The sequence below is a fragment of the Calypte anna genome, chromosome 7, assembly GCF_003957555.1.
Source record: "Calypte anna isolate BGI_N300 chromosome 7, bCalAnn1_v1.p, whole genome shotgun sequence".
Lineage (NCBI taxonomy): Eukaryota > Metazoa > Chordata > Aves > Apodiformes > Trochilidae > Calypte > Calypte anna.
This window is the reverse complement of record NC_044253.1, coordinates 27,882,380-27,909,536: the sequence shown is the minus strand read 5'-3', so window position 1 is coordinate 27,909,536 and position 27,157 is coordinate 27,882,380. Positions and strand designations below refer to the sequence as shown.

The 27,157-nt window shown below is 48.5% G+C and overlaps 1 protein-coding gene across 8 annotated transcripts; it reads right to left on the bottom strand.

Moving 5' to 3' along the window:
• Positions 1 to 127: 127 nt before the first annotated feature.
• Positions 128 to 26,594, bottom strand: MLPH (melanophilin). Of its 8 annotated transcripts, none has more exons than XM_030454134.1 (16): positions 26,336 to 26,594; positions 22,215 to 22,436; positions 21,876 to 22,012; positions 20,247 to 20,285; positions 18,115 to 18,206; positions 17,088 to 17,216; positions 15,513 to 15,705; positions 14,049 to 14,209; positions 9,668 to 9,751; positions 7,781 to 7,927; positions 4,593 to 4,748; positions 4,376 to 4,480; positions 3,874 to 3,939; positions 3,626 to 3,683; positions 2,368 to 2,465; positions 128 to 1,942 (listed from the first exon to the last, which is right to left on the bottom strand). In XM_030454134.1, exons 1-16 carry the CDS (start codon positions 26,443 to 26,445, stop codon positions 1,916 to 1,918), a joined length of 1,824 nt encoding a protein of 607 aa, XP_030309994.1. In that variant the 5' UTR covers positions 26,446 to 26,594; the 3' UTR covers positions 128 to 1,915. The 8 variants fall into 8 exon arrangements, with proteins under 8 accessions (XP_030309994.1, XP_030309996.1, XP_030309995.1 ...); XM_030454136.1 differs by having other exon boundaries at positions 4,388 to 4,480; positions 26,336 to 26,593; XM_030454135.1 differs by having other exon boundaries at positions 22,215 to 22,464; positions 26,336 to 26,483.
• Positions 26,595 to 27,157: the final 563 nt, after the last annotated feature.

Below are 27,157 nucleotides of genomic sequence, written 5' to 3'. Positions count from 1 at the left end.
CCCCATCCTGCTTCAGTGCTGCTGTTTTGGCTCCTCACTGGTCTCACCTGCCTGATTTCAAAGTGAGAGGTACACCAGGTGTTTACAGGAGATGATGGGGAGAGACAAGAACTTGAAAGAACAGACACTGCAAAACGGCTCTGAGGTCCTGGCTACAAAATTGGCTTTATTGCAGGATTTACTGTACATATATATGATCTCTACACAGGCAGAGGGGGCAGAGAGCTGTAAAATAACAACCTGGGTGGCTACAGCTTGAGCTTGAGTTTGCACTGCTGAGACATAGGGTGAGGACTTTCTCAGAGGGTCAAGTATTCGAGTGGTTGTGTGGAAGGACTTGAGTTATGGCTGAAGCAAGAGATCCAAGAGGTGCAGCTGGGATGAAGGCTGACTCTGATACCAGAGGGGTAGGTGCAAGCCCATGGCACTGCCCAGGTCTTGGTGGAGCTTCCTTTTGCCAGCCAAGGAGCTGCCATCTTAGCGCTGAGGCAAACTGAGCAGCAAGAGTTGCACCTGGCAAGGCTCTGGTGTCTGAGACAGTTTGCACTTACCCTGTGGAACTTCAGGCCAGAAGGATTTCACTTTAAAATAAGAAACTGGTTTTGTTTCCAGCTGGGAAGCTGAGACTATGGCCTTACAAGACTGCTCTTGAGATGACTGGGGCACCAATTTCTAGCAGCCTCTATTACTACCAAAACCAAACATACATGTTACTTGCATGAGAATTCACACTACTGTTCATAATTAAAGTGGTTTTAGTTCAGATGCACATAAATAGCCTAAAATAGTCCAGTCTGGGTTGCCATTGATGTGAAGCTGCCAGCATGCAGCTGACACCCCTGCTCCTCCCTGCATCTCCTGCTGCTGAGGGAGGGAGGTGGGGGCTGTAAAGGACAGGGACCAGGAGGTACACAGCAAAATGTTTTAACATAAACCTGATGTGCAAGAGGAAGCAAACCTTCCCTCACCCTGATACCCTGAATATGGGTACAGAGCCAGGCCCTCTGGTCTACTGGGGTCAGATTTAAATGTTGGAGGAAAACAGTCTGGGATTTCTGGGGGAGGGAATTACCAATGCTGCTGTCACCTGGCAGGACCCCAGGGCCATTATAGCTCCTAAAGGCCATCACAGCCCCTCCAAAGGATTGGGTGGGGATTGAGAGAGTTTGATATTGAGACTGAGACTGAGATTGCGACTGACTGGGAGAGGGAACATGCTCTTCCACAAAGTGCCCCTCTGTATGGGTCATTCCCTCTGCAGAGCAGTGGTCTCCAGAGAAGTACCTATGCTCTGCTTGCTGGGTTCCTTCTGAAGAGCCTTGCAGGCAAGAGTGAATATTTTGAGAGGTGGAAAAACAATTTGATCCCCATCCAGCCCTCCAGCCGCCTTCTTCTACCTTTCCTGCCACTGCTTCCCACAAGCCTTGCCTCCCTGAGGTGCCTGGCCCCTGCTCTATGGGTACCCCAAGGGCATCCCGTGCCTGCTATCAGCTCCTGTCCCACTTGGAACCAGTCTGGGAGAGACCAGTGAAGAGGCTGCAACAGCTGTTGCCAGGTGAAGGCCATGTCACTGCTCCCAAGTCCCCACACTGGAAAGCTATGCTGATGTCCAGCATCCCCTGAGGAGGTGGCTCCTGCTCTGCATCCCTATGGTCCCCTTGGCTGTCCAAAGCTGGGGTCTCATCCTGCATCCTCTCATGAGAGCCCCTGGCCACATGTCCACACCCCAGTCCTCTCCCTGGAAGCTCCAGGGAGGACCCCCTGCCCGTGTCCTTCAACTTCCCTCCTGTCTGGGATTTCAGGGGGTGATGAGCATGAAAGAAGGAAAAGTAAGCACTGGGGGGAAGGCGGTGAGGGTCTGTGCTGAGGTCTTGTATCATCAATGAAATGCGGTGGCAGGAGGGTCCCCTTCTCCTCAGGACAGGTGGGTCATCACAGGCTTCTGCAAGGCACAGAGGGAGAAACCTCAGTTCATTGCTGTGCCCATGCCACCCTGATTCACCCCAGGCGATGAGGCTGGCACAGTCCTTGTCCCCTCCAGCTGCCACTGCACGGGTTGAGGACCTACTCCATGCCATGGCTGGGAGGACCCACCCCATCCTATGGAGCACACAGGAGGTGGGAATGCAAAGATGTGCATCTTGTAGGGTTTCCCTGCCCTGAGGCTAATGGCATCCCAGACCTCTGGAAGCCATGCCCAGGAGTGCCTGCTCTCAAACAGCCAGCACAGTGAGACCATCGCTGAGAGCCTGGAGCTCTGCCAGCTCAAAGAGGGCATGGGGAGGTAGAGGTCCCACTGCAGAAGCCCAGGGAGACAGGTCCATGCAGAATCCTGGCCAGCAACCCTCCTGGGTACTGGGTTCATACCGCAAAGAGCCTCTCCACCCTTCTGTTCTTCCCATTGGGGTTTCTCTGCGTCAGGGAGCCCCGGTAAACCGAGTTGCGGTCAAAGGAGTCATCGAGACCTGGAGTCAGAGATGAGAGATGGAAAGCAGGTCCCTATCCACCTCATGAGAGGTTTCAGTGACCCACCAAGCCACTTAGGTTTTATTGTCCTCCTCTTACTGTGGTATTGAATGCATCACTCCTCCTCTTTCTCCAGGTGGGTGGTGGGAACCCTTTTGACAACAGTAATTGACTGGCAGGGAAGGGGGTTGGGAGACTGAGTCACCCCAGCCCCAGCCCAGGCAGAGGGGCTTAGACCTGCCTGGTGATGTCTGTGCTGACTGCATGTCCCTCTATCTCCTCACAGGGCTGTGTCCATTGGGCTGCCTTTATCTGTCTGTCCTTTGCAGTAGATGGGTCTTCTTCAGCATGACAGGGGTTATGCTCTCAACTTACCAGCCTTATCCTGGGTAAATGTGACCATTAATCATCTGCTTTCACAGGGGAAATGCAATTTCTTCTCTGCATTAAATGATTTTGCCCCCTTCTCTCCCTTCATCTTCCGTTACCTGATAGTAGAGTCATTCCTTCTGCCTTTAAGCTTACAAGGTGAGATGAGAAATAAGAAAGTAATTTCCTAATGGGCCTCACAGATACAGATTGCCCCCTGCTACACAAGCTGCTCTGTCAAGTTTCAGATCACAGTCTACTTCAAAGCACTCCCAAGCTGCTGGTTATCATAGATTGGCTGTGGAGGGCCTCTTGAACCCCATCAAAGACCAGTGGCCAAGGCAGGTGGGCAGCAAGCTCAAGGATACCTTCCTCAAGATGGCCAAACGAGGAAGAAATTGCTATCAGAGGAGATGATGGGCTTAGGTGAGACTTTTAGATCTAATACCTAATGGGATGCCATAAATGAAACACTGTAGATAACGCCGTGGAACCTGGGGTGTCAGGAGCCCAGGCTGCAGAGAAAGTCCTGGTCACCTGGTCACCTCATCTTGACTTCTGCTCTCCCATCTTTGTCCCTCTTCCAACCACCTGCCTTTTCCTTTCTAAGATATCCACCACAGAAGAGGGTTCCCCTGAAGCTGTCCTAACAGAAGGCCACAAGCACAGGGAAGGTAACTCCAAGGCAGACACACAGCTGGGGATGGAAAGGGAGAACTGAGTGTCCCCCAAAGCCCAGCCCATCCTCCTACAGGACCCCACCTCCTGTGGGCAGAGCAGTGGTGCTTACCAGGGATTTCGAGGGGACCATGGAACTTCCTCCTGAGCCCCTGCAGGCCTGGCATTGCCTGTAAGAGAAGGGAAGCAGGGAAGCAGACTGCTGGGGGGAAGGAGATGGCAGGACCAAGTTCCCCCGTGAGGCCACCACTTCAAAAGCAGCCCCTGGGAGACCCTGGATGTCCCCAGGTTAAATGTTGTGCCACATTCACACCAGCAAGGTGCACTGGCTGGCACCTTGCTGGTCACACATGTACTCACCTTAATGTCATCCGAAGACTCTCCCAGACTGCTGCTGGTGGGACTGGGAGAGTGGAGACAGGCAGCCTGTGGGGAGAAAAAAAAAAAGAGGTTTATCTGGGGTTTCAGAGGAGGCAGATGACTTGGTCTGCCTTTCTTTGCAGACCAAAGCCTGTTTATTTAGCCTGGTCTGATCCTAGGGTGGGCAAAAGAGGCAGTGCACTGCCATGGCAGCACCTCTGCCTGATGTACTTCAATTATAAAAATCAGTGTGAGAATGCAGCAGTTGAGTCCAGGCTGTGATGCAAGCATCAGCCCTATGTGCCCTCCATGCAGCCCCAGGAAGAGCACCCCAAATACAAAATTATCCCCTGATACATGTATGGAATCAGCACTGCTCAGTGAGACACCCGCTCTGGGAGCCATAGGGCAGAGTGGCAGGCAACAGCAAGGGAGCTGGGCACAGCTCAGCAGCCCAGGCAGTATGTACCCCTCAGGGCTGGCACATCTCATTCCCACTCACCTCCATGCTCACCTGCCCACTTGACTTCTTCTTCGCCTTTTCCATCGACTTCACTGTCAGCCCTGCAGCAGACAGAGCTGCAATTCGAGATTCAATGTCCGATACCTTTAGGAGGAAAAAACACAGTGAGCTGGTGGCTGGAGGATCCATCACCAGCTTTGTCTGCCATCACTGGATGGCAGTCTGGACTAAACAGCTCTCAGAGCCAAGGCCTCACCTCTCTCTCTGCCTGCTGCACCTGTGAAGCTGCTGAGGCCACTTTGTCCTCCAGCTCTGACAGCTCCGAGTCAGTAGTGACACTGTGCCGAGTGCCTTCCTCAAGCTCCTTCAGGGTCTCCTCAAACTGGTAGGTCTTCCCATCGGTCAGGTACACCTGAAATACAAGAATAAAAAAACCACAACACATTGTGGAATTAACCTTCCTGAAGTACTGAGTCAGCCAGGGACCCCAAGGGACCAGAAGGATGAGCACACAGCTCCCAAGGCCATTGCCTATCCACCCTGCTGCCCCACTGCTCAAGGCAGCAGCACTAAGCCTGAAGTTCACACACTTCCCAGCCTCATCTACCAGGAGAGGGGGAACCTCAAAACCTTCATGCCATCATCCCTCTTGGAATACATTTGGCCAGAAAACAGCTGGGAGGTGCAGTTCCTGAGTGCACTCTGCTCCCAGCATCACCCTGCTTTATACATAAGATTTCCATGATGAGAGATGAGCTGCAGAGCACGTGGTAAGAACCTTGCAGAATGTTTCTGACAGTGAAACCTACCCACCCAGATGGAGATGCAGCTCTTCTCCCCATCTTTGAACTGTTCCTTTGCAGCTTGGTAGATGGCACTGCAGATGCAATCTATTTCCCACAGGGAATCGACTCATGTGGGTTTACAGCAGATGCAGAAATTTTCAGTGCTTCACAGTGTCACACTAACCTAGCAGAGGATTATGCTCTAGGTGTAAACTTACCACCTACACAAGCCCGTCAGCTCCAGTGAACAGACAGGTCACTCTATCCTGGTTCCTAAAAGCCTTGATGAAATGCAGTGCTTGGGAGGAACCACAGACAAAGGGGACAAAAGGTTTAGCTGCAGCTGGAGCACAGTAGTGCCAAAGTCCAGCAAACTGGGGGCTGTGCTTGTGCTCTGTCCTTGGCACTCAGCCTGGGGAAACTGGGGACTGACACAAGACACAGCACCTACACTTGCTGCTGTGCCATCTCCCTTTTAAAATAGCCCTGGCCACCATCAGGCAAGACTGGACTCTTTGATTCCTCTGTGGTGTCCATCCTTGGACTGCTGACTTTCCCACAAACAAGAAACTGGGGAGTGATCCTCTAAATTCTTATTCCTGCTCTCCCTGCTTACAGAAAACTCTCATGAGCCTTAGGTCTTCTTCAAGCTCGTGGTATGCTTCAGGCACCTCCTTGCCATCTCCCATGTTGGGAAGTTTACCTGCAGGGATGACCCAGCCACCATCCCACTGGCTCTCCCTGTGCAATGATTCACACACTGCTTTCTCTGTGGTGTTTATGGCTTTCAGCACTTTGGCCATGATTTTGCTCAAAGCCCGAGTCTATTACCTCTGCAAACAACAAGCACAGCCAAAGCAGAGGGTGGAAAGGAGGAAAAAATAAGGACATTATTGTAACATGGTGTGCAAAACAGGGTGAGTCAGGTGAAAGGGGCACCAGATCTTGAGGACCGGAAGGAAGATGAAGATGTGATAATTAAAGGGCTTGTGCTGTGCTTGAAGGGCTCTCCAGTGGAGACTAATGTGTGGCTGAGAGCTTTGATCTCAGTCCATGCTTTCTAGAGGATGGCTGCCACAAAAGAAGCCATTTAAAAGGCTCATAGAAGAGGTTACCAAGGGATGTGTTTCTCACTGGAAGCTGTGCCACAGCAGCAGCAGCACTTGGCCACCTGAAGGCCATTCAGTTACTCAGCAGTTAAGGCCTAATTGCATCATATTGCTTTACACTTCAGCAGGCCTGAACATGGATGCAAGTAGCTTCTTAATTTTGTGGGGAAAAAAAAATCCACGCCCAATGAAATTATTATATTGCCACACTGCCAGAACTGGGGACTTACATCCCCTCTTCCCACCTCAAGGAGCACTGATGGCAATAATGTTTGTAAGTGCTGCTGGTTTTAGCTTGGTGAGGCACTAAGCACATATGAAAATAAACTGAAGAAACTCATAATCCCTCTCTCTCTCAACTGGTAATTGCCCAGAAACCAAGGAGATGAGGGTGATATATGCACTTGCAACAGACAGTTGTGTTTACAACTGCATGTATTTCTAGGCAAGATAACTTTCAGAGAACCAGCTAACAGTTCAGCTGATGTATTTATCATTTTATAGTGCCTTTACGATAGAGCAGTGTTTTCCCATTTTCCATTAGAAACATCTGTTTTCATCACAGTGTTCCCCAGTTAGAAGACTTCCTCCTGACTGGAGAGGAGACTTGAATGAGAATAAACTCAGAACCTAAGGCTGGATCTGGCATAAGGGAAGTCGCTGTTAAAAAATTCCACACTACCATAGCCCTTGAGCAAGGGTGGTCCTGTATCACCAGAGGCATTTCTAACTCAATTCTGCATGAAGATATTTAACTCTGAGTATTGTCTCAATGCAAAAAGATGAATGGTGCTTCACTTCTCAGATTTCATTCTGATCGAGCTGTTGCAACCCAGCTTTGTCCCTCTTTGCTCAGCACCCATGTTAAAGGCAGGGTTGTGAAACACACCCAGTGGGCAGGGGAATAAATCAGACTTGCACTGGGGTGATGGGAAAGAGGTGGCATAGATGCTGTCCTCCTTCCTCCTCTCCCTGAACCATGTCCCCATGGATCACCCACCACTGAGTAGGGGACAGGAGCCATCATAGTGCTGTCAGTACAGGAGATGCTAACCTAACAGAGTGGATTAGACCAGGGATTTTGCAGCTCACTCAGGAGCACAGACAGGTCTGGAAGTGATGTTTCAAGCTGGAGTAGGTACCTGACAAATGCTGCCAGGACTGAAATCATCACCAAGCTCTTCTCCTAATACCCTTCTAAATAGATGTGGAGGTTCTATACTTTTCCATGACAGGCAATAGCCTTCAAGACCTCTGAGAGACTTTGCTTTTGACTCTTAGATGAAACTGTAAGAGCCTACTGGGAGATCCTAAAAGATCCAACACCCTGGAAATTCCCTGTCCCTCAACACCCTGGTTAAGCAGGCAGCTGAGCCAGAAAGTGCTGGGAAGTATCAGGGTGGAGGTGTGGAACAGAACAAAGGACACATTATCATTGTGTGAACCATAAGCTGCCAAGAGTAGAAGGAAAGGCAGATGGAGCCCAGAACAGTATGGGTGGGAGGACACAGATTACCTTTGGGGCATCTCTGGCCATGTTATGAACTAACCTCAGGATTCCTTGGTCTCTTTTCTTCATGGTCTTCTTCTTCAGAAGATAGTTCTTTGTCACTGATGTTTCTGGCTAACTCCTCCATCTTTCTCTTCAACTCCTCCTCCTCAGCATCAAGATCAAGTGGAGACCCTGGGGCTGGAGACTGAAGGAGAACAAGAGAGCTGTGTGAGAATCTCCTGTGGTGGACAGTGGGGTATGCCTGGCTCCAGACACACTCACCAAGACCAAAAAGCTTGAGGAATGATGGGCCTTGTCAAGGGGACTTTGTACATCTTCTCTACACCCACTTTCACAAGGAGTGGCCAGACCACCCAGGTGAGCAGCAGAGCTCAGTGAGTTGTGCTCCAGTTCTACACCAAGCAACACAAACTCTTGATCCAAAGAACCTCCCATCCATTCCCCTCCCATCCCCCCAGCTTGCTTGTTTTATCCCATGGGAAACTGTCTTTTCCCCATCCTTATAAAGGTGTGCATAGGGAAACTGGGGACAAAAATTACTGTATTTTCATCAGGAGCCATAGTGGCTCTGAAACCAAGAGTCTGCAGTTACCCAAAGAAGTTACCCAAAGTCCACCAGGCCCAGAGAAGCAGCCACGTTCACTGTAACTCCTTGAGGTAGCTTGCAGAGCCTCTAGGCTCTGTTTGCAGTGACAAAACCTGCAGCAAATATTCTTGTAGGACAGATGGCATATTTCCATCCATCCCTGTTATTAGGTCCAATCCTAATAGAAGAAGAATTCTGTAAACTCCCAGGCACAGGAAGGAATCTCCAGAAGTTACTGAACTCTCTACCTCTTCCGTTAAGAGAGAAATAAAATTATCTGTGTCTTACCTGTTGGTTTTTTTTTAATTATTCTTAATGACCTTGAATAATGGCATCTGCAGCAGGCAATCTTTCTCCCAGGAAACCTCTTCTCAGGCTCTGCTCTCCCTTCTGCTAGGAAGCTTTTCTTACTAGTTAACCTCAACCTGTCCCACAGCAGCTCTGACCTGTTGCCTTTACTCCAATCTACCCTAGACCCAGGAACAAAGCATGGGAACCTGCAAACTCACACATCTCCTGCTCCCTTGGTCAGATTTACTGACAGAAACACTGAATGGTTACAGACATAGACAGCCCCCTTATAAAATTCGGAAAAAAATAAAAAAATTACACTGTTTCACCTATGCCTAAGGAATTTCTCTGTAATCTTCACTGGCTGTTCTACTGAACCATCGGTCACCAGAGCAGATCCTGGTGATGGAGTCACACAAAAGAAAAGGAGAATATATAGTCTAAAATTAGAAAGCCCAAATCGATGTTAAGCAACAGGTTTACAGGTTCTACACCACTGTCCAGCTTTGACTTAATTTAGTTCTTTTCTTCTAAGCTTATTGGCATGGTAAGACAAGGGCAGCCCAGAAGAGCCTTAGAGGTCCTTCTTGACTCAGCTCTCCCATTCACAATTGGGAGGTCACTTCCCCACATATACCAATTCATTCTCTCATGATGCCAAAAGAGCTGTCACCACTCAGAGGATGTGCCAACACCCATTTAACAATATTACTGAAATTAGCCTTTTATAGAGTATTAAACTGATACCAAATTTTCTTTCTGCACAGGGGGCAAGGAAGACACTACATCTTTTGAGGCACGTGTGCACATTTTAAATTTGCTTCTGTTCCTGCCCTGCCATGCAAAGTTTCCTAAGGCTCTCCATCCCCTAAAGCTAGCGAAGAGCCTCCAAGGGCAAGACAGAGGATTAAAACCTAGAAATCTGAGTCTTTTGCTACGTCTTTCTCCCTGCAGGGCAGCTGTTTCCGAGCACCCCCCTGCTAACAAGGGGAAGGATCAGCACAGAGAGAGTGCTGCAGAGACAGTGCCCCAGCTCTGCCTGGTTACCTCGTCAGAGCGCACCAGGATTTTTTCCTCCAAGCGGTTCAGCATGCGTTCAATTTTGGACATGCGTTTGTGGAGCTCATGAATCTGGAGGAAAGGAGAGAGAGAGAAAAAAGAAGTAGAGAACAGACCAGCCACCACTGCCGGAACAGTGAGAAAACAGTGCAACCAGCAGAAGGAAGCAAGCAGAAAGACGCGACAGCACCGCTGTGGGCTGAGTTAAAAGAAAAAGAATGTCTTTAAAATATGGCCCTGGATACCCCAACGAGCTCCAGGAGGTGCACAGCCTCTCCTTGAATCTGGAACACTCAAATCCATGCTGAGTACACAGCATGTGGCATTTTCCACCAAAGCACCAGCAGCTTTGATGCAGTGAACATAAAACCCCATTGCTGGCTGCCAGTGTGTCCTTTGTCCAGAAAAAAGCACCAGGCTGGAACATCTATCTTGCCATCGTTTGCATGCTGCCCCAAACTCAAGGCAAAACCAGCTTTTACTTCCTACTAACATGTGTTTTGAGCAGTTACTACCCCATCATCACCCTGCCAAGACAGTGCTGAAAAGGATGGGGGAAGGAGATAAGAATTTTCCATGAAAAATGCCACATAGAAAAACTAAAACTCAACGTTTGTCCCAATGCACTTTGAAATTTTCTGACTTCTTCATTCTTTAATTTGCTGAGACACTTGTCCCTCCTTTCTCTCTGACTTCCAGCTGAAAAGAGGGCAGGAAGTACAGAGCAAAGAAGATTCTGAAAATCAGAGAAGTTGCTTTGTATGCTCAAGAGACAAGACAAATTTTTGTGGCTAAATCACTGAAAACATAGAAGGACACTCTATTTTAGCTGTTAGAAACTGGTTTTGGGGTTTTTTTTTCCTTTTTTTTTTTTTTTTTCAAAAAAGGATTTCTCCTTTGATCCAAATAAATGAAATGCAAATGATGGGAAATGTTGCCCATTTTACACAGATAAAACACGACCTGCATCACTTCTGCTCTGAGTGGCTGCCTCCCATTCAAAGGAGAGCCAGCAGCAAACCAGTAAGTAAATGCATCAACAAAGAGATGCGAGGGCTTGGCTTTGTCTTTAGAACATCTCCCTCCTCTCACTTAGTTTTTGTGCTTGCTGGTCTTCACAACAGCTTGGAGAGATTGCATCTGTTTAAGGGAAGATGAATATAAAAACCTGACACTCTGGAGGGCAGAATGCTGTAATTACTACCCCAAACTGAATGCTGCTTTAGGCAGCTTTGAACCCACAGGCAGGAAGCAATCCCATCCATCTCTAAGTGGTTTCTCAGCACTGTTTAAGGTCTGCCTCTTGCATCACTCCTGGTGACAATGAGAAGCCTGTGACTGGCCCCCAGCTTCAGAGGACAAGATGGTGACAAAGTGAGCACTGCCAGTACTACTCTGTTTCCATCATGCAGAGATTTTGAGAGGTCAGAGGGCTTAGTGTTGATGGGCTACAAGAGAGGACCTGAAGAGCTTTCACTCTCCTTTCCAACTCAGTCCAAGGTTTTAATGTGCATCCCCATATGGGTCTGGGACAGCCTGCACTGCTCTCTGCATGACAGAGGCTGGAAAATTCATCTCTGTATTCCAACATTTAAAGTGAAGAGACTTAAAACACAGCCCTTAAGGAGAACATCAGTTAGGGCAAATTATTGCTTTCTGCTGGGGAGGACAAACTGGTTACTCTAGCAGAGGGGCTGCCTCCAGTCTCTCAAATAGCCAAGACCTATAACAGGAGCTTTATGTAGAGAAGAGGAGCCACATGGCATCAAAACTCCAGGAATACAGAACCACTGAGCTTCCTTGAGGTAGAGCATAATGGGTTTTGTGCAGAAACTTGGTGAATTGATGCTATTCCTTATGGCTTGTTCCTCTCCCTACCTGGCTTCTAAAGAACTAAAGGCATGGTTACCAATTCAGGGCTTCTTTTCAGGCCTCCTTGGGTTTAAATTTTTTTTTTAATACTGAGGTTTTTTCCTCAATTCTGTTCTAGCACCCTGAGCTCCTGAAGTCAGAGGACTAGGAACACCCTCTGCTTTTGTTACTGGAAAAGTTCCTTGTGTTGGGACTGGAAAGTGTATTCTTGAAACTTTCAGGTGCTAACAAGGTGTCTACTGCGTGTCTACAGTTCTTTTGAGGCCAGGCTACAGGATTTAACACAGGGTTTAACAAACATGCTTCTGGACCTGACACCCTGCAAGTCAACATCTTGAATTGCCAAAGGGCACAGCACCTGAGAAGAGGAGCACCAAGGTGACCTATCCTACTCAGCCATCCTTGGTGTCCCTTGAGAAGTCTCATCAGGGGTTGGGATACCCCAGGAGCCCTGGCAAGGCTGTGTGACATACCCTGGGAGTGCCTAGAAGCAGTTCAAGAGCCATTCCATGGCTCTCCATTTGCTACTCAGCAGAATGCCATCTGCTGCTTGCTGTCTGAAATCCTTGCTGGCCTGCCTCTGCCCTGCTGCTGGCCTCAGCCCCTCCATCTCCTCCAGTGTGAGGACCAGAGGATGGACACCAGCCTCTTTGGAACCTCTTCCAGCACTGCCAGTACAGCAGAGCTGGCTAGGACTGAAATCTGGATGCTCTTGCCTTCTCTCTTCTTTGGGCTTAGACCTGGCCTCTCCCTGGCCAACAGTGACAGCAATGCACGTGGGCATCATCCTGAAGGTAATGGTCCAGCACACAGCTAGGTCTCTCCCTGCTGGGAAAGGAAAAGGCTCTGTGGGAGGATGGTTGCTAGCCCTGAACACATCAGCTGCACAAAGGTCAGGAAGGATGAGAAGCTATTTAAACTAATGAACGATGTTGGCATAAGGGCAAATGGTTTTAAATGAGGAGCGAGAAGACATCTCATAACCATTAGAATGAGCCCAGCAGTCTGTGTAACAAACAGACAAACAGAGCAAACTGCAAAGCATTCTGGACTGCCCTGAAGAGAGAGCTTGCCTGGATGATGAAGGAAGTAATCTGAACCTGACCCCATTTCCCTGCTGCAAAGCATGGTGCACATTTCATGCCTAATGTGCCATGGTCTCATTAGGGACACCCAGGCCAGGATTTTTTCATTTACTGCCGACTGAAAAAAGGAATGGCATTTACTAATTAAAACATGCAAAAGGTGAAGGAGAGGTGTCCCTGTGCAGGCACATGAAGAATGGTGCTGAGGGACAGCTGTGATTACAGAGCCCCCCACGCACTACCCAAAGGGGGTCCAGGGCATGCAACATTGCCAACAGAGACTGGCAGCTGTCTCTCCCCATGGATCTGTAGCCAAAAACAACCTTGCATTTTGCTGCTCAAGAGGTCTGAGGGATGCTGTACCATTTTCACCACCTACCATTCACAATGGTGGCATCAGGAACTGCAAGTCCTTGCTTCACAATTATAACACAAGCTCGCAGCCCTTTTGAGACACCATTCTCTAAACTGTTCCTGTGTTACCATCATTTGGGACAGATATGTGACAGGTTGTCCCGACCCAGACCTTCTGGGGCAGGAACACTACATGCTGCAAAGGAAGAAAGAGATCTTGATACTTATTAAACATCCCCCTCCAGACCTCCATCTGATCATAAAGCACTGGCATATTCAATTGATGAAAGCTGCTTTGGGAACACATAAAACCAGGCAATTTGCAGGTAAGTAAGGGACAGGTTGGAAAATTAACAGTAATGAAGGCAGCCTTGTTACCGTGACAGTAGCATGGGCAGAGTAAAGCACAGTGCCAGATTTTCTCCTTGCCATGGGTGTAAAAGTGGAAGGGCTGGAAGGAGAGCCTGGGAGAGGAAGGACAGAGCTCCAGAGCACTTCTGCATCATCCTAAAGGTGCACAGAAAAGTGTGATTTCCCTGACATTAATGAAAGAAGGATCCTTAAACACACCTTCTCAGATCTGGGCCCTGCTCTTACTTCATGACCACCTTGGCAGGTTCCTCACAACCTGGAGGGCAGAACATGGCCTTGGCATTCACCTTGATGGTGCCACACAACCCTGACAGGATATCTGGATGAGCCAGCTCCAAGGCCATCCCACAGGCTCGTTGTGTTGCACTGGTAACGTAAAGTGGCTACACCTCCAGCTTCTTCAATTCCTGAGCTGAAGAGGAGAGAGGGATCTTTAGTCTACAGAGATGTGCATATCCACTGGGATACACTCTGCCTCCTCTTACATCCACATATGGGACATGTGGCCACCAAGCTGCCCCTGTGCATCCTGGCTGGGAGACTCCCTTGGTTTACTACCATTGCTTCTCTTCTCCTTTGAACTCCCCTGCATCACCCTGCACCTTGCAAATAACACGGGGCATTTATGGCACAAGGGGCTTGACCACAGAGTTGGTCTCCCAACAGGTTCATCAGGTGTTTGGTACCTGATTCCCAGTGGAGCTGACGTTCTCCTGGGAAGAGGCTCTATTCTGGTGTTTCATGTGATGAGGTGGGTAGGCATGGAACTGGGCTCCCTTCATGTCCTCATCAGATGTGTCCACATCTGCAGAGTACCGGGCACAGGGCTGCTCGTTCCAGGGGCTGCCTTTGGAGAGAGAAGGCTTCAGCACAAAGGTGCAAGAGATACATATCCCTGAGTTATTTCCTGGACATCAGACCCATCCTTAAGACAAACAAATAATAAACCTTGGTTCTTCAAGTCCAAGTCACACTTTTTGTCCTCTGAAAAAGATGTCTCTTCAAGAGACTGAGGTTAAGGCTGCAGCTCCATCCACTGTGGCTGCACAGCACCTGGCTTAGCAGGGTCCCACACAGCACTGATGAGATAGGGGTGGGCACAGGGAGTATCATCCTTGCTCTCTCTTGCCCCAAACAACCAGGTTCCTCATAAAAAACTGCTAGTGCCTTCTCACATTTGTTAAGGCCCAAAGGTTTGGACATTGCCCTTCGTGCATTGTTCAGGTTCTAAAAGACTTTTCTCTCAGGCCAGAGAGGTGCTAGCCTAGGACAGAGCATTCAAAAGAGTGGAATTTCTCCTTTTTAAATGAGAATTTCAAATGAGGCAAAAACAACAGGAGAAAATGGAATTAACAAGCCAGGGGTCCTCCTGCTGCTGTGCCTCTCCAAAGGGGCTCAGTGTAGGATTTAAACAGTGCACAGTAAGGTTTATCCAGGGTTTCCCAGGGCCCTGAAAATCAAGCACATTAAAATAACACCAAGCAGTTGGAGACACAGAAGAATATATATATATATTCTACAGCTGCATGTGCACAAGGCAGTGCATAACCCTCCTGGCTCTGCTAGAACATCAGGAAAAACAGTAGTAAAAAGGGAAGTTCTGTACCATCATTTCTGGCATATTTACTGCCCCATGAAACCACAGATCCTGCAGCCTGTCAGGGCACCCTGCCCAGCTATAAAAATGTTACTTAGCTTGCCTCCAGTTCTTGTTCAGACTTGAAATCCCCTTAAAACTCTAAAATTTCTGCACATTCTTTGGCAAGGAGTTCAATTCCTGTTGCTGCCTGAGGAGGAAACATATTCTGTTGTTTCTAGTCTGGCTTCTAGCAGTGTCATTTGATGGTACCCAGTTTGTATTCTAGACAAGACTTCCAGATATGAAAGGACTGGATACATTAAGAACAACCCTTTGGCTTTTAGAAACACATTAATTGGGGACAAAATTAGTCCATTATTACCAAACAGCTTCAGATGATTCTCTTGTGAAAAAACATAAAATCACTTGTGCAGGTGGCTATTTTGTCTTGACCCTCCAAGCCTTTTAGTGGTTTTGAAGTTGCTAAAAAAATTCAAGATATTTTAATTTTGGTCCAGCTCATGCAGCCACTTTTCCTCAGGTGTGAGTCTACCTGGATAAAGATACTTACCAGGTTTTGCATTTCTTTCCAGGCTCCTTCTTCGTGCATTGACAGTCAGCCGAACCTCAGTGCTGAAATGCTGCTCCGGAGGGCTCACTCCTGCTCCCTCTTCCTGCAAGAAGTGGTGGAAGACCAGACCTGCTTCTGTGATCCTGGACTCCTGGGAAGCATCTTCCACTGAGTTGGGGAAATCTGAGAAGGACTGAAAGACGAGGATTGCTGCTGAGCAGCTGCCTGTGAAGACTCCCTGCCTCTCCCAACCTTCCATCACAGCTCCTGGCTTTATCCTCCAATACATAAACACAGTTCTTTGATAAATGCTGGCTCCTAATGATCCATTTTAAAGCCTTTATCTTGCTGATGAGATCTGCGCAATACTGCTCCTCACTGCCAGGTGGCAGTGGTGATATATACCAGAGAGCATCCCTTCAGGCTGCAAAAGGCTCAAGTCTTTTAAAAGCCAATACCCTTTCACTTAAACAAAAGCCACCTTCTGCTCCTCAGATAACCTGCAAGAGATAAACTCAGCTCGGATGATCTACACAGAGGCCAGCCCTCCCTAGACTCAATTTATATTCTGCTGCATTAGGATGGGCTTAAATAAAGAATGAATCCCCTTAAATGCTCCAAATACTTACAGTTTGATATGGAACAGTGGCAATTCTTTTTAAAATCTTTGTCATGCATCTCAGAACGTACCACTTATACCCAGGAATACAGTTTAAGGTATCACAGTATCATTAGAAGGAAAGCACTGTTTAATGTTTTCAAAGTGAAATGTCAACAGGAAAGGCAAACTGGAGCAGCCTAAAAAGCATCTGATCTGACCTGAAGCATCTCAGGCTGGAAGATCTTCTGACATACCAAGGGCAGCTGCTTGGTATCAGTCTGCATCAGTCCCCAGGGCTGGAAGCTGGGCATGTCCCTTTGCTGGGACAAATGGAGGGCAGCTCACTGCAGTTGCTGCTGTCATAGGGTTGCTGGGTCCTGCTCCTGGTAAGGAGCTCCTGACACTAAGGAGCTATTTCCTATATAGAAATAGCTGGTGATCATGGAGTTTTTGTTCTCCCCATGTCTTCCTCTGACTGAGGGGGACCCCTACCCTGCAGGTACCATCCCTGTAGTCATGCTGGCTCTGCAGGATTCATCTTCTCAATCTTAGAAGAGTAATGTGTTCCATGAAGCTATCAGCCAGTGACATCCCCAGTGCCACCATGCAGCAAAACTAGCCCCAAACCAGACAGGATGATGGGAGGGGAGTCTGGATTAATTTAATCCCTTGAGTACTAAACCTACAAATGCTTGATGGAAACGGGGGTTTTCCATAGCCTTGGAACAACACAAGAAAACTGTAGTCTGCAGAAAGTCTCTTGCTGTCTCATCACTCATCCTCACTCCAGTCAGATGTCCTGCTCCTGACTCAGCCCGAGGCAAAGGACTTAAAATGGGAGAAAAGGCAACAAGCAGGGCTATGAGGAGTGAGGATTTGCACTGTCCCCTCTCAAAACAAGCCAAAGGAGGAGGCAGCAGAGGTAGGAAGGAGGATTAAGAGAGGAAAACAACCCCCCAGCACTCTCCCAATACCTGGAAAACATCCGGGCTGCTGGCTGCTGGAGAGAGCTGCACAGACTGGCGGCGAGACTGTGCAGAGTACTCTGAGTCCAGTTCAAAATCAAAGGGATGGACAGACAGCAGGCGCTTTGTCTTGCGCATCTCAGTCAGCATAGGGAGGGCAAGAAAGGAAAATTCACCATGAGCCACAGTTGACCTTGAAGAAAGGGGGAGGAAGGGCCCTGTCTCCTTTGTTTGCCTGTGTCTGCGCAGCCCAAATTGGGGAATATAGGGCAGTGAGTGCTTATGCTGGAAGCACACAGTGGGTTCCTGATTTCCTCCATCTCTGGATTAGGACTGTGGCCACAAGCAGATGCTGTGCCCTGGTTTGTGAAGGGACTATGGAAAGCCAGGTTACAGCTCTGAGACAGATCCAGATCTTCAGAGGAATGATTCTTTGGGCAGATCTCCCCAGATATTTGGGAGGTCATCAGCTGCCTTGGGACAGGAGCATCTTAGACAAGCCTCTTAGAACTATGAGGCAGTTAAAAATGGAAGTATCAAGTGTGTGAAATGTAGCACATACCTGTAGCCAGGTGTTTATGTAACAGTGCGTATGTAACTGTCCCAGCATTTCAAACACACTAGCAGATTTCATACATGCTGCAGGGATAAATACACTTCCCCTCAGCCTTCTGAATCTGCATTTCAATTGATACACCTAGTCCCAGAAAATCCCAGGAATCATCTCGATCATGATGTGTTTTGCTATTCTACCAGGTATGTCTTCTCCTTACATAGGTAGGAGCTGGGACTTCTGTACTTATCAGGAACTTCCCGAGTGTCACACGTACTTGTGATTTTACTGGCTTGGTTGTTTCTCTGCAAACTGGGAGAGGGGCTCATCTCAGAAGAGAAAAACAGAGAGCAAGACCCTGGTTTTAAGTGGCACAGAAAGCCCCCATCACCACTACTAGCACCACCACCACCACCCAAAGCAGACCAGCAGCAGCTGACAGCACAGAAGGAGGCAGAAAGGGCCCCAGACCAAAACACTTACTCTGCTGTAGCACTCTGCTTCAGCTCCACAAAGAACACTGTCTTCATCATCACTGTCATCCCCAGTGCCACCATTGGTGGGGTGGTATTCACCTGGAGAGAAGATAAGGGCACACTGTGCATGGGCAGCTCCTGCACCCTGTGGGAAATCAGACCCCAAGTGTGGTGGTCACACCAATGCAGCTGTAGATGAGGCCATGCTTCATGGGTGGGCTGAAAAGGTCTAGATTAGATAGCCCTGCATAGTTTTTTTTTTTTCCTCTTTTAATTTTTTGCATACTTGTCCTGGGTTGATGTGGTGCTGGTTTTATTGTGGTGGAGGGCCCCCGGGCTGGGTCCTGTGAGAAGCTGCTGAAAGCTCCAAAAATCCAGCCCCACCTCTGGCTAATGTTGAGTCCATCAGGGACAATGGATGCACCTCTGAGGTGAACGTATTCAAGAAATGAATTAACATCTCTCAAGAAATGAGTTGCTATTAAGATCTCTGGGCAGAGGAGAGGGCAATACCAGAGGTGAGAGCAATACTGGAGCAGATACCAAGGTTGGTGAGGAATGAAGGGAAGAGGGTGCCCAAGCAGAGGTTCCCCTGCAGGCTGTGCTGGGGTGGCAGCTGCCCCCCTGCAGCCCGCGGAGATGGAGCATCCTGTGAAGGACCATGGTGGAGCAGAATTGGACCTGCAGGAGTAGAGGAGCCCAGAGCAGGGCAGGTGACTGTACTGTGACTCTGTGGGAGTTTGCTGTCGAGGGGCTGTACCTCATGGGAGGGACTCATACTGGAGGGGTTTGTGAAGGACTCTCTCCTGCAGAAAGGACCATACATTTGAGATGGGGAAGACTGTCAGGAATTCTTCCCCCTGAAGAGGAAGAAGCAGCAGAAACGTGTGACAAACCCCACTCCCTGCCCCCCTGTGCCACTGGGTGGGGGGAGGTTGAGATACTGGGAACGAAGTAATTTGGTCTTGGGAAGAAGGGAGGGATTGGGTAAGCTATTTAAGCTCTGGGTTTTATTTTCTCTTTGCCCTGTTTTGATTTGATTAATGATAAATTACACTGATTTTTCCCCAAGTTGAACCCATTTTGCCCATGACCGTAACTAGTGAGTGAAACCTTCCTAGTCCTTATCTTGACCCACAAGGTTTTAAGTGAATTTCCTTCTTGACATCCCAAAGTGGGAGGAGAGGGAGTGAGCAGCTACATGGTTCTTTGTTACCATCTGGGCCTAAACCACATCAATGCCATGCCATGGCCACGAGGTTACACAAGTAAAGTGAAGGGAGAAAGGCCAGAAAAGGGTCGGGAATACATCAAGTTAGCCCCAGAGGTGCAGCTGGCTTGCAGTGAACATGGTTTAAGATCTGTAGGATATAGAAGCTCTTTGGGATGAGAGAGGTACCCACTCTAAGCACTTGAGATTGCAAAAGCTCAGTTTTGCTCCTTGCTTCCACTTCCAGCTGCACACCATCAGAGATATGGAAGTGACCACTGAAGGAGGATGAAGGGCATCTACACACCACATACTACACCTTAAGGCCCACCCTCAGGGTGACTTCCAAGTGCTTGAAAGCACTTCAGCTGGAGCCGTCGTGGTTCTGCTTCTGCTCTTGATGGTTTCCACCTTTACCAGTTTTCATCACCTCTCCCTGACCCTTTCCTTTCTGGCTCCACATCTCTGTACCCAGACCTCTGCCAAGCCCAGCGGTACTTTGGGAACAGCACAAAGCCACACCAAGTCAAGGTAGGCAGAATGCTCTTCCCTGTATCAAGTGGCAAGGTACAGTTTATCTTTCCTACAAAGGCTCCTAGGGAATGCAACATGTAGCCCCAAATTCTGTGGGTTCCTTGAGAATATGGCCAGCTTTAAGCATATGATGTAGGTGCACTGAGATGCCAAGTACTTTCAAGCTTCAAGTTTGGCATGTAACTGTTGTATTTCAGTCTATCCTTGGAGACCTCAGGTCTACTGCAGTGCAAGAGAAGAGCATGACAGCCCCACCTCTAGTGCAGATTTCCTCCCTGGTCCACTACACCAAACTACACTGGAGTGTCCATGGCCAGATGGTTTGAATAGGAAAGACCATTGGAAACGTCTCTTGGACTGTAAATCACATGCTGCAATTTTCTTTATTTACTTACTGTTAATGTCTGGCAGACTGTAAACTCTGTCATGAAGACCTAAAAGAAAAGAAAAACAGTGGAAAAAAAATAAACACATTTTTTTCTCTGGGTACCTCACAGAGAATAAGCCTGAGAGCTTCTTAACTGGAGTTCTTGTTTTCCCGACATCGTGAAACACAACCACTTTAGACAGAACAAAACAGGACTTGACTTTTAAAAGTCCAAGAGTTTGTCACCACCACTTCCACAGTCCTAATGCAAAGTCCCTGGGAGTGTAGCAGGGGGGAAGGCACAGTCAGTAGTAGATGGCCATGCAAAATGCAATGGTCTCACATCATTCTGCTGTACCTCCTGCAACCAGAGATACATTCTCCCACAAGGAGATTCTTGCTCATTCAAAGGTCAAGCCAATTCACTGCTGTTAATGAAGTAATAACAAAATCATCTCCTTTTGAAAACGACATCAGAATCCCAGTTTAAAGAAGCTTAAAGCACTGTTAGCCTCATCCTTGGTTTGCTTTTCTCTTGGTTTGTCCTTTCTGTGTAGTCTGATACATTTTCAGACTGAATGCTCCATAAATGCCACTGATCTCCACACTTTCTCTGATATTTCTGCCATGAGTGGTCTGGAAAAAAGAACTATTGGACCAGTTGAATCATCTCAGAGCTGTGGTATTTGTGCAAACTTTTCCGTGGCTTGTCCAGATGAGAATTAAATACACATTGGTTTTCTGAGACAACAGACAAAGCTGTGCAGCAGTTGTGCGGATGGCAACTCAAAGCTACCCAGTAAACAATACTGCATTAACCACAAATTTTAATGTCTGTTTATGCAGTATCAGACAATCTCAGAAATAAGATCTATAAAGCTCTGAAGAACATAGCTATGGTAACAGGTAACTCATTAATTTTGAGATAGCATTGTCAGTGCCTGAGTATCATCTGATAGGCAGTAAAAATCATTACATCCCGTGAAAAAACAAGTGCTGGCTTCATCCAGTCAGCCACATGTTTTGGACCTGCAGATTAAACTTGGGCTTATTTCACAAGCCCTCTCCCACGACAGAAAGAAAGAAAACCAAGAGCTGCAACTATTACATACTTGTGCACTGCAGGACAGGAGAATTCTAAAACACAAGGTATTCTTCAAGACAAGAGGGCACGGTCTCAAGTTGTGCCAGGGGAGGTTTAGGTTGGATATTAGAAAGAATTTCTTTATGGAGAGGGTGATCAGACATTGGAATGGGCTACCCAGGGAAGTAGTGGATTCTCTATCCCTGGAGATATTTAAAAAGAGACTGGATGTGGCACTCGGTACCATGGTCTGGGAACCACAGCGGCAGTGGATCAAGGGTTGGACTCAGAGGTCCCTTCCAACCCAGCCGATTCTATGATTCTATGATTCTTGAGCCTATGGTAAAACCTTAAACTGTAACAGAGAAAAAAAAATAAATCAACCGAGACCATCTGCTCTGCTGCTCCCAGTATGAATGCATCACCCTGAACCTCTGCTTCCTCCCCAAAATGTTTTACAGTCTTAAAATCACATGGTACTCAGAGCAGCTCATGTTCCTCACTTGGTGCATCCCAGCACCTCCTCAGCCCCTGATGCAGCAGAGCAGGAGAAACCCTGGTGCTCCTCCTCACCTAGAAACGTGGAGTTCAGGCCCTGCCCTGGCTGCAGCCTGCCACAGAGGGACTGCAGTACTTTGGCACTTCCAAACCTCTTGAAACGGGATCGCACGTGTTCATAATACCACTCCAGGGATCCAATCTTCATGATCCTGCCCAAAGAGAGAATGCACACACAGGTGAGCCAGCTCAGCTGCACTCATGGACCAGACCTTCACCTAGAAACCACCTTGCCACAGAAACACAGCCTGTTTTCTGACCACCCTGGTTGTTTTCTAACCAGCATAAAGTGATGCTCAGTTTGGGTGACTCTTCTTGAGCCTGACCCCTCTCCCTCCATCACAGGAGTGGTACCTGGAGAGGCGGCAGGGATCGCAGACCCAGCCCTGTTCCTTCTTGTTGTAGCGACTGCAGTTCTTGCAGGTGTAGAAGCTGCAGTCCAGGCACTGCCTCTTGCTGTTCAGCAGGAACTTGAAGGGCTGGAGGCAGTGGACACAGTGGGTTTCATTGAGGTGGGACTGATTTGTCAGGAACTCTCTCTTGCTGCTTTCCTGGTCGATCTTGCATTTCAGCTCCCTGCAGAAAACATTCCAAAGCACAGGAACTTGGTTTTGTTAGCATTTTGCTGTGAATTCTCACATGGAAAAACCCCGCCACGCTTCAATCATTTCAGGAATGATTTTTTCAGGGAATGTCCTGAGTCTCACAGCTTGTGGAAACAGCTGTAGGGCAAATCTAATAAATAACATATCAGGAGTTAAACAAGATAAACAAAGAAATACGCTTCAGATTCATGGCAGGTTGTTATACATTAGGGTCTGCTGCTGTTAAATTTAAGATTACTTTTGGTTGTGTCAAAATCTATCCCACTTGCTTCATAGGGTATTGATCATAAATCCTAGCAACCTCAGGAGAATACTCTTCTCAAAGGCTCTGGCTGTATCCCAACAATCTTTGAGCCTGAAGTCCAGCTGTGAATTGAAGGCCTTCTGGGATTCTCGGTTTTAAAACCTAAACAATCTGAGATTAAAAAGGATCAGAAGGGGGTTTGATCTGGTCCTTCACTGCTAAATTCAGCAGACTTTTCCCGAGAGCAGAAGTGATCTGCAACAATGTCCTGGCTGTTCAGCAGATGAAGGAGATGCTCATGATGGTCCTGTGAAAGCCCAAACAGCACAAGTGCTTTCTCAAAGCACCTTCTCCTGGCACTTCATCATGGCACAGCTGTTAGAGCAGTTCCCTGTGCAAGGAGGTACCTGCACAGGGCTGCACATTCAGTGACAGGCAGGGCCAGCTAAAAGCCTGCCAAAAAGGAGGTCCTGCTGCACTACCCAAAGGCTTTCTGTTTGTTACCCAGGCCACACACTACCTCAGATGTTTGCCTTTGGGGCTATGGCTGAGAGGCAATGTTTGACTTGCAGGGAGGGTCCTAGAAGGTTGTTTTCTGTCTAGGCTGGGTGAGGAAACTGCATTTTCCAGAGCAAAAGTCAGCCTGGACCAAAAAAATTCAAGTAACCAGGTCTGGAGGCAGCTTCAGAAGGACCACAAGGCTGCTGGTGATGGTCCCAGTGCCCCCCAGCCCTCAGGGAGGTGGCCCGATGCTGAGTGGGAGCCTTGCTGCCACGGAGATACAGCGCTGTCAAGTCCATGGGAGCAGGGATGTGGCTGCTGGTGGGAAGGACAGGAATGTGGATGGAGCTGATCTCTGTTGAACCAAATCAGTTTGCACACTGGGGATCAGCTCTCTTTTTTTCTGGGGGACACTTCCTGCCAGGTCATTGCTGGCATGCCATAGTGTGTTCACTGTCACACTGGAGCAATACCAACCTACATTAACTGAGGATCTGAGAGGTGTAAAAACCAGTATGGAGACTGAACTGGGCACTTAGTTTTTATGTGCAGCTATGCACCATCCTAGCAATGTTTCCAGTGACCTGGAGCAAATGTCTAGCAGTAAATTTATACGTGGCTACTAAAAACAAACCCCGAAACAGAAACCCCTTGGGCTGGGCTCAGTGCTTTCCAGCTTTCAGGTTGTTTGCAGCAGGATGCCATCTTTCTGCTTTTTCTGGTTCTCAGAGACTGGTTGGATCTCTTCACCTCCCCTCTCTGCCAACGGAAGGACAAGTTTCAGCCAAACCAGTTTAAAATCCTGCAGGGACTGCAGGCCTCTTGTCTCCTCTTGCTGACAGTGACAAAGCCACCCCCTTCCCTGCTCTGCTCACAACAGAATAAATCAGTGTTGTTGAGATGCCAGACTATGGTGGGGTTGGTCTAGTTGAGCTCCAGGAGTGCTGTCTCAAAAAGAGGGGATTGCTGTCAGGGAGGTTTATAGAAAGAAGCAAGGAAAGCCCCCACAAAGTGGCCATTATTTAATCTCTCAGGCAAAGCATTACCCTCACATGGCCATGCAGTTTCTGGCCAGCTGAAGCCTTTGTCTGTTGTGGGTGAACAGCAGCTGCCAAAAAGAAAATGCAGAGAAGTAGCAGAAAAGGAAGAAAATGACCAAGCTTGGGGGGAGAATATTTCTTCAAGGTTTGCAGGTTGAGACAGGCCCGTTGAATAGAAAAGCAACTGAATAAGAAGCAAGTGAGGATGGTCAGAACACAGCGGGGTGAATGGCTGCAGAGTCTCCCACAACCTCATCTCATATCCCAGATTGTTACAGGCAGAAAATGCAGGCATGCAGGAACATGACAGACTCCCCCAGACTGGTGGTCTGGTCTATGCCAGGTATTACAGAAACTTCTGATGGACAAGATTGGGAAGTGGCTGAGCCAGCGGAGAGGCAGCCAAGCCTCACAGCAGGCAACATGCTCTGCCCTAGGGATCTGAGCATTCCCAGACACTACTGGGTTAATGCCAGCCCTCCAACAGGCAGGACTACATCACAAATTAAAGAAAAAGTTAAAAAAGCTGTGGCATCAGGGACAGAGGGAACACTGCTTAAGGGAGACAACAGCCAGGTAGAAGCATCCTAAGATCTTCCTTCTATCTTGTACCTTCCATACAAGGGCACTAAGTTTGGGAGCCTCCTAGGCATCAGAGCAGACCCAGATAAGCTGGTCTGGCACCAATGGCATGTAGGGAAGTAATTCACCTCACCCACTTCTTTGCTGAAGGGCACAGCAACATGGGTCTCCACCTCCTTCCTAAAGGCAGAGCTAAAATCCAGCACAAGGAAGAAATCTACCCTTTGCAGGGTGATAGTATTTTAAAACAATCTTGTCTGATCCCTTGTCCTACATTTCAGAGATGCCAGCAGAGGAAGGCAGTTGAATATGATATAGAATTATCTCTGCCTCCCACACAGGCTGGGTATCCTTAGCCAAAAAAATAATCAGGAGGTTCAGAAATATGTGACTGAGAGCTTCCTGAGGCTACTCAGTGGTGTAAATGGAGAAGCTCCCATGCAGCCTTGGGTGGAAACCCCTGATGGCAGAGTTTGAGGGGATATCTCCACAGCTGAGATGCACATACCCCAAAAGAAGAATGAAACAGGATGACTCCCACCCCTAAATTTTCCCTTTGGATCTTGTAAGAGGTCCCTAGAGCATTGTTGTTTCACTGGCATCAGCCCAGGCTCACAATGTTCAGAGCTAGGAGGGTATGAGGGCTCTGCTGGAGCACAGCACTGACCAAATCCAGGAACATGGGGCCAGCCTGTCAGGATACTAATGAGAACATGGCCTGTCCCTGAACAGGGACACTGGAGGTTTTCAAAATAAAGTTAATAAATTATTGAGTTCAATGCCTGACATAGTTAATGAATAAGGGGGCCTACCCTCCACAATTTCTCGTGTTCAAAATTTGATCTAATCTGACTAAGCATTTTTAAAACAGCACTTTTGTCAAATGCCCTGTTTATAAGATATTAAAAGATACATCCATTTACTGCTTCAGTGATTTTTAATCTTTTCCCAATCTGTGGCCCCTTAAAACTTTTCCAGAACACCACAATGCCTGTATAGCATCCTTAAGGCTACTACAGTTGGTTTAGTACAGCTCCCAGCTATTTCTCCAGGATCTTGGAGAAGTCTATGGACTCCCATGACTCACTGAATAGCCCTCATCTCATAAACACATGAGAACCATCACATGACACAAAAGCCAGGGAGCCAAATTCCCTTCTTTGCTCTGAGAAAAAGTCTCCCTGGAAGGGCAGTGTCAGCATCAAGCCCCACAAAGGCATTTTGTGAGCAGGGGCTGCATATTTGTCCCCATAAAGTGCCATCCTGACACTGATTTGCATTGCTGCTAATGTCCCAGTGCCAATCTGCACCTTTGCAGCACAAACGTGTCACCTTGTCTGATAACTTCAACTATTAACCACCAAGTTTGATCTTAACAACCAGATCCTGGCTGTTCCTCCTCGATGCGTTGCTTTTTTCCCCTACAACCCCTATGCAAGGGGAGACTCAAGGATCCAAGGCTCACGGTTTGCTCGCCTCCCATTCCACAGAGCAGATACTCACTCCAGCCGTTCCTCCTCTTTCTTCCGCAGGTCAAAATCCCGTTGCACAACTTCCCAAACGTGCTTGGCCTCTTCATCGGTCAGCTTGGAGAGGTCCAGCTTCCTCCCCATCTCCAGATGAAGGAACCCTGGTCTGTTACTCGGGACACTGCCTCTCCCGTGCCCTGGGATGCTCACAGGATGGGAAGGGGGGGCGGGATAGGGGGGGAAATCTCAGCCCCACCTCTGCGCCTGCCCATATACCGGGGCAGAGGCAGGGCTAGGGGCAGGCACGCCGGTTCTTGGCAGCGGTTCTGCCGGGCCAGCCTGTCCCTGGAGACGGCGTCGAACAGGGCTGGCGCGGCGCCTGGATGCTGCGGGGAGAGCCGAGAGCCGGGAGCCGGGCGGCAGCTCTGCAGCTCTGCCTTCCCCTCGGGATCTGCCCCGGCGCCTGGATGCTGCGGGGAGAGCTGAGAGCCGGGCGGCAGCTCTGCCTTTCCCCCGGGATCTGCCCCGGGCTACCAGCAGCTCCTGACCTCCTCTGCCTGGCTGGGGCTGGAGGAGGTGTTTGCTTTCAGCTGAGCCGCCTGCTTTAGGCAGGGTGCTCGAAATCAAACGAAACCCTTTGCTCCTCTGCTGCTCACTCCAGGGCTCGCTCTTCTGCATCCGAGCTCGTTAAAACAATTTCCCCCTCCCTGTCAACAGTTTTGGAAGAAAGAAAAAGCAGCACCGGGCTTGCCCCCAGCGGTGTGGCAGCACCAGGGACCGGCGTCCCGTGTTAGCTCCCGGCTCTCACCTCCATCAGGGTGAGCTTTGCTTGTAGCAAACAACTTCATTAGGACGT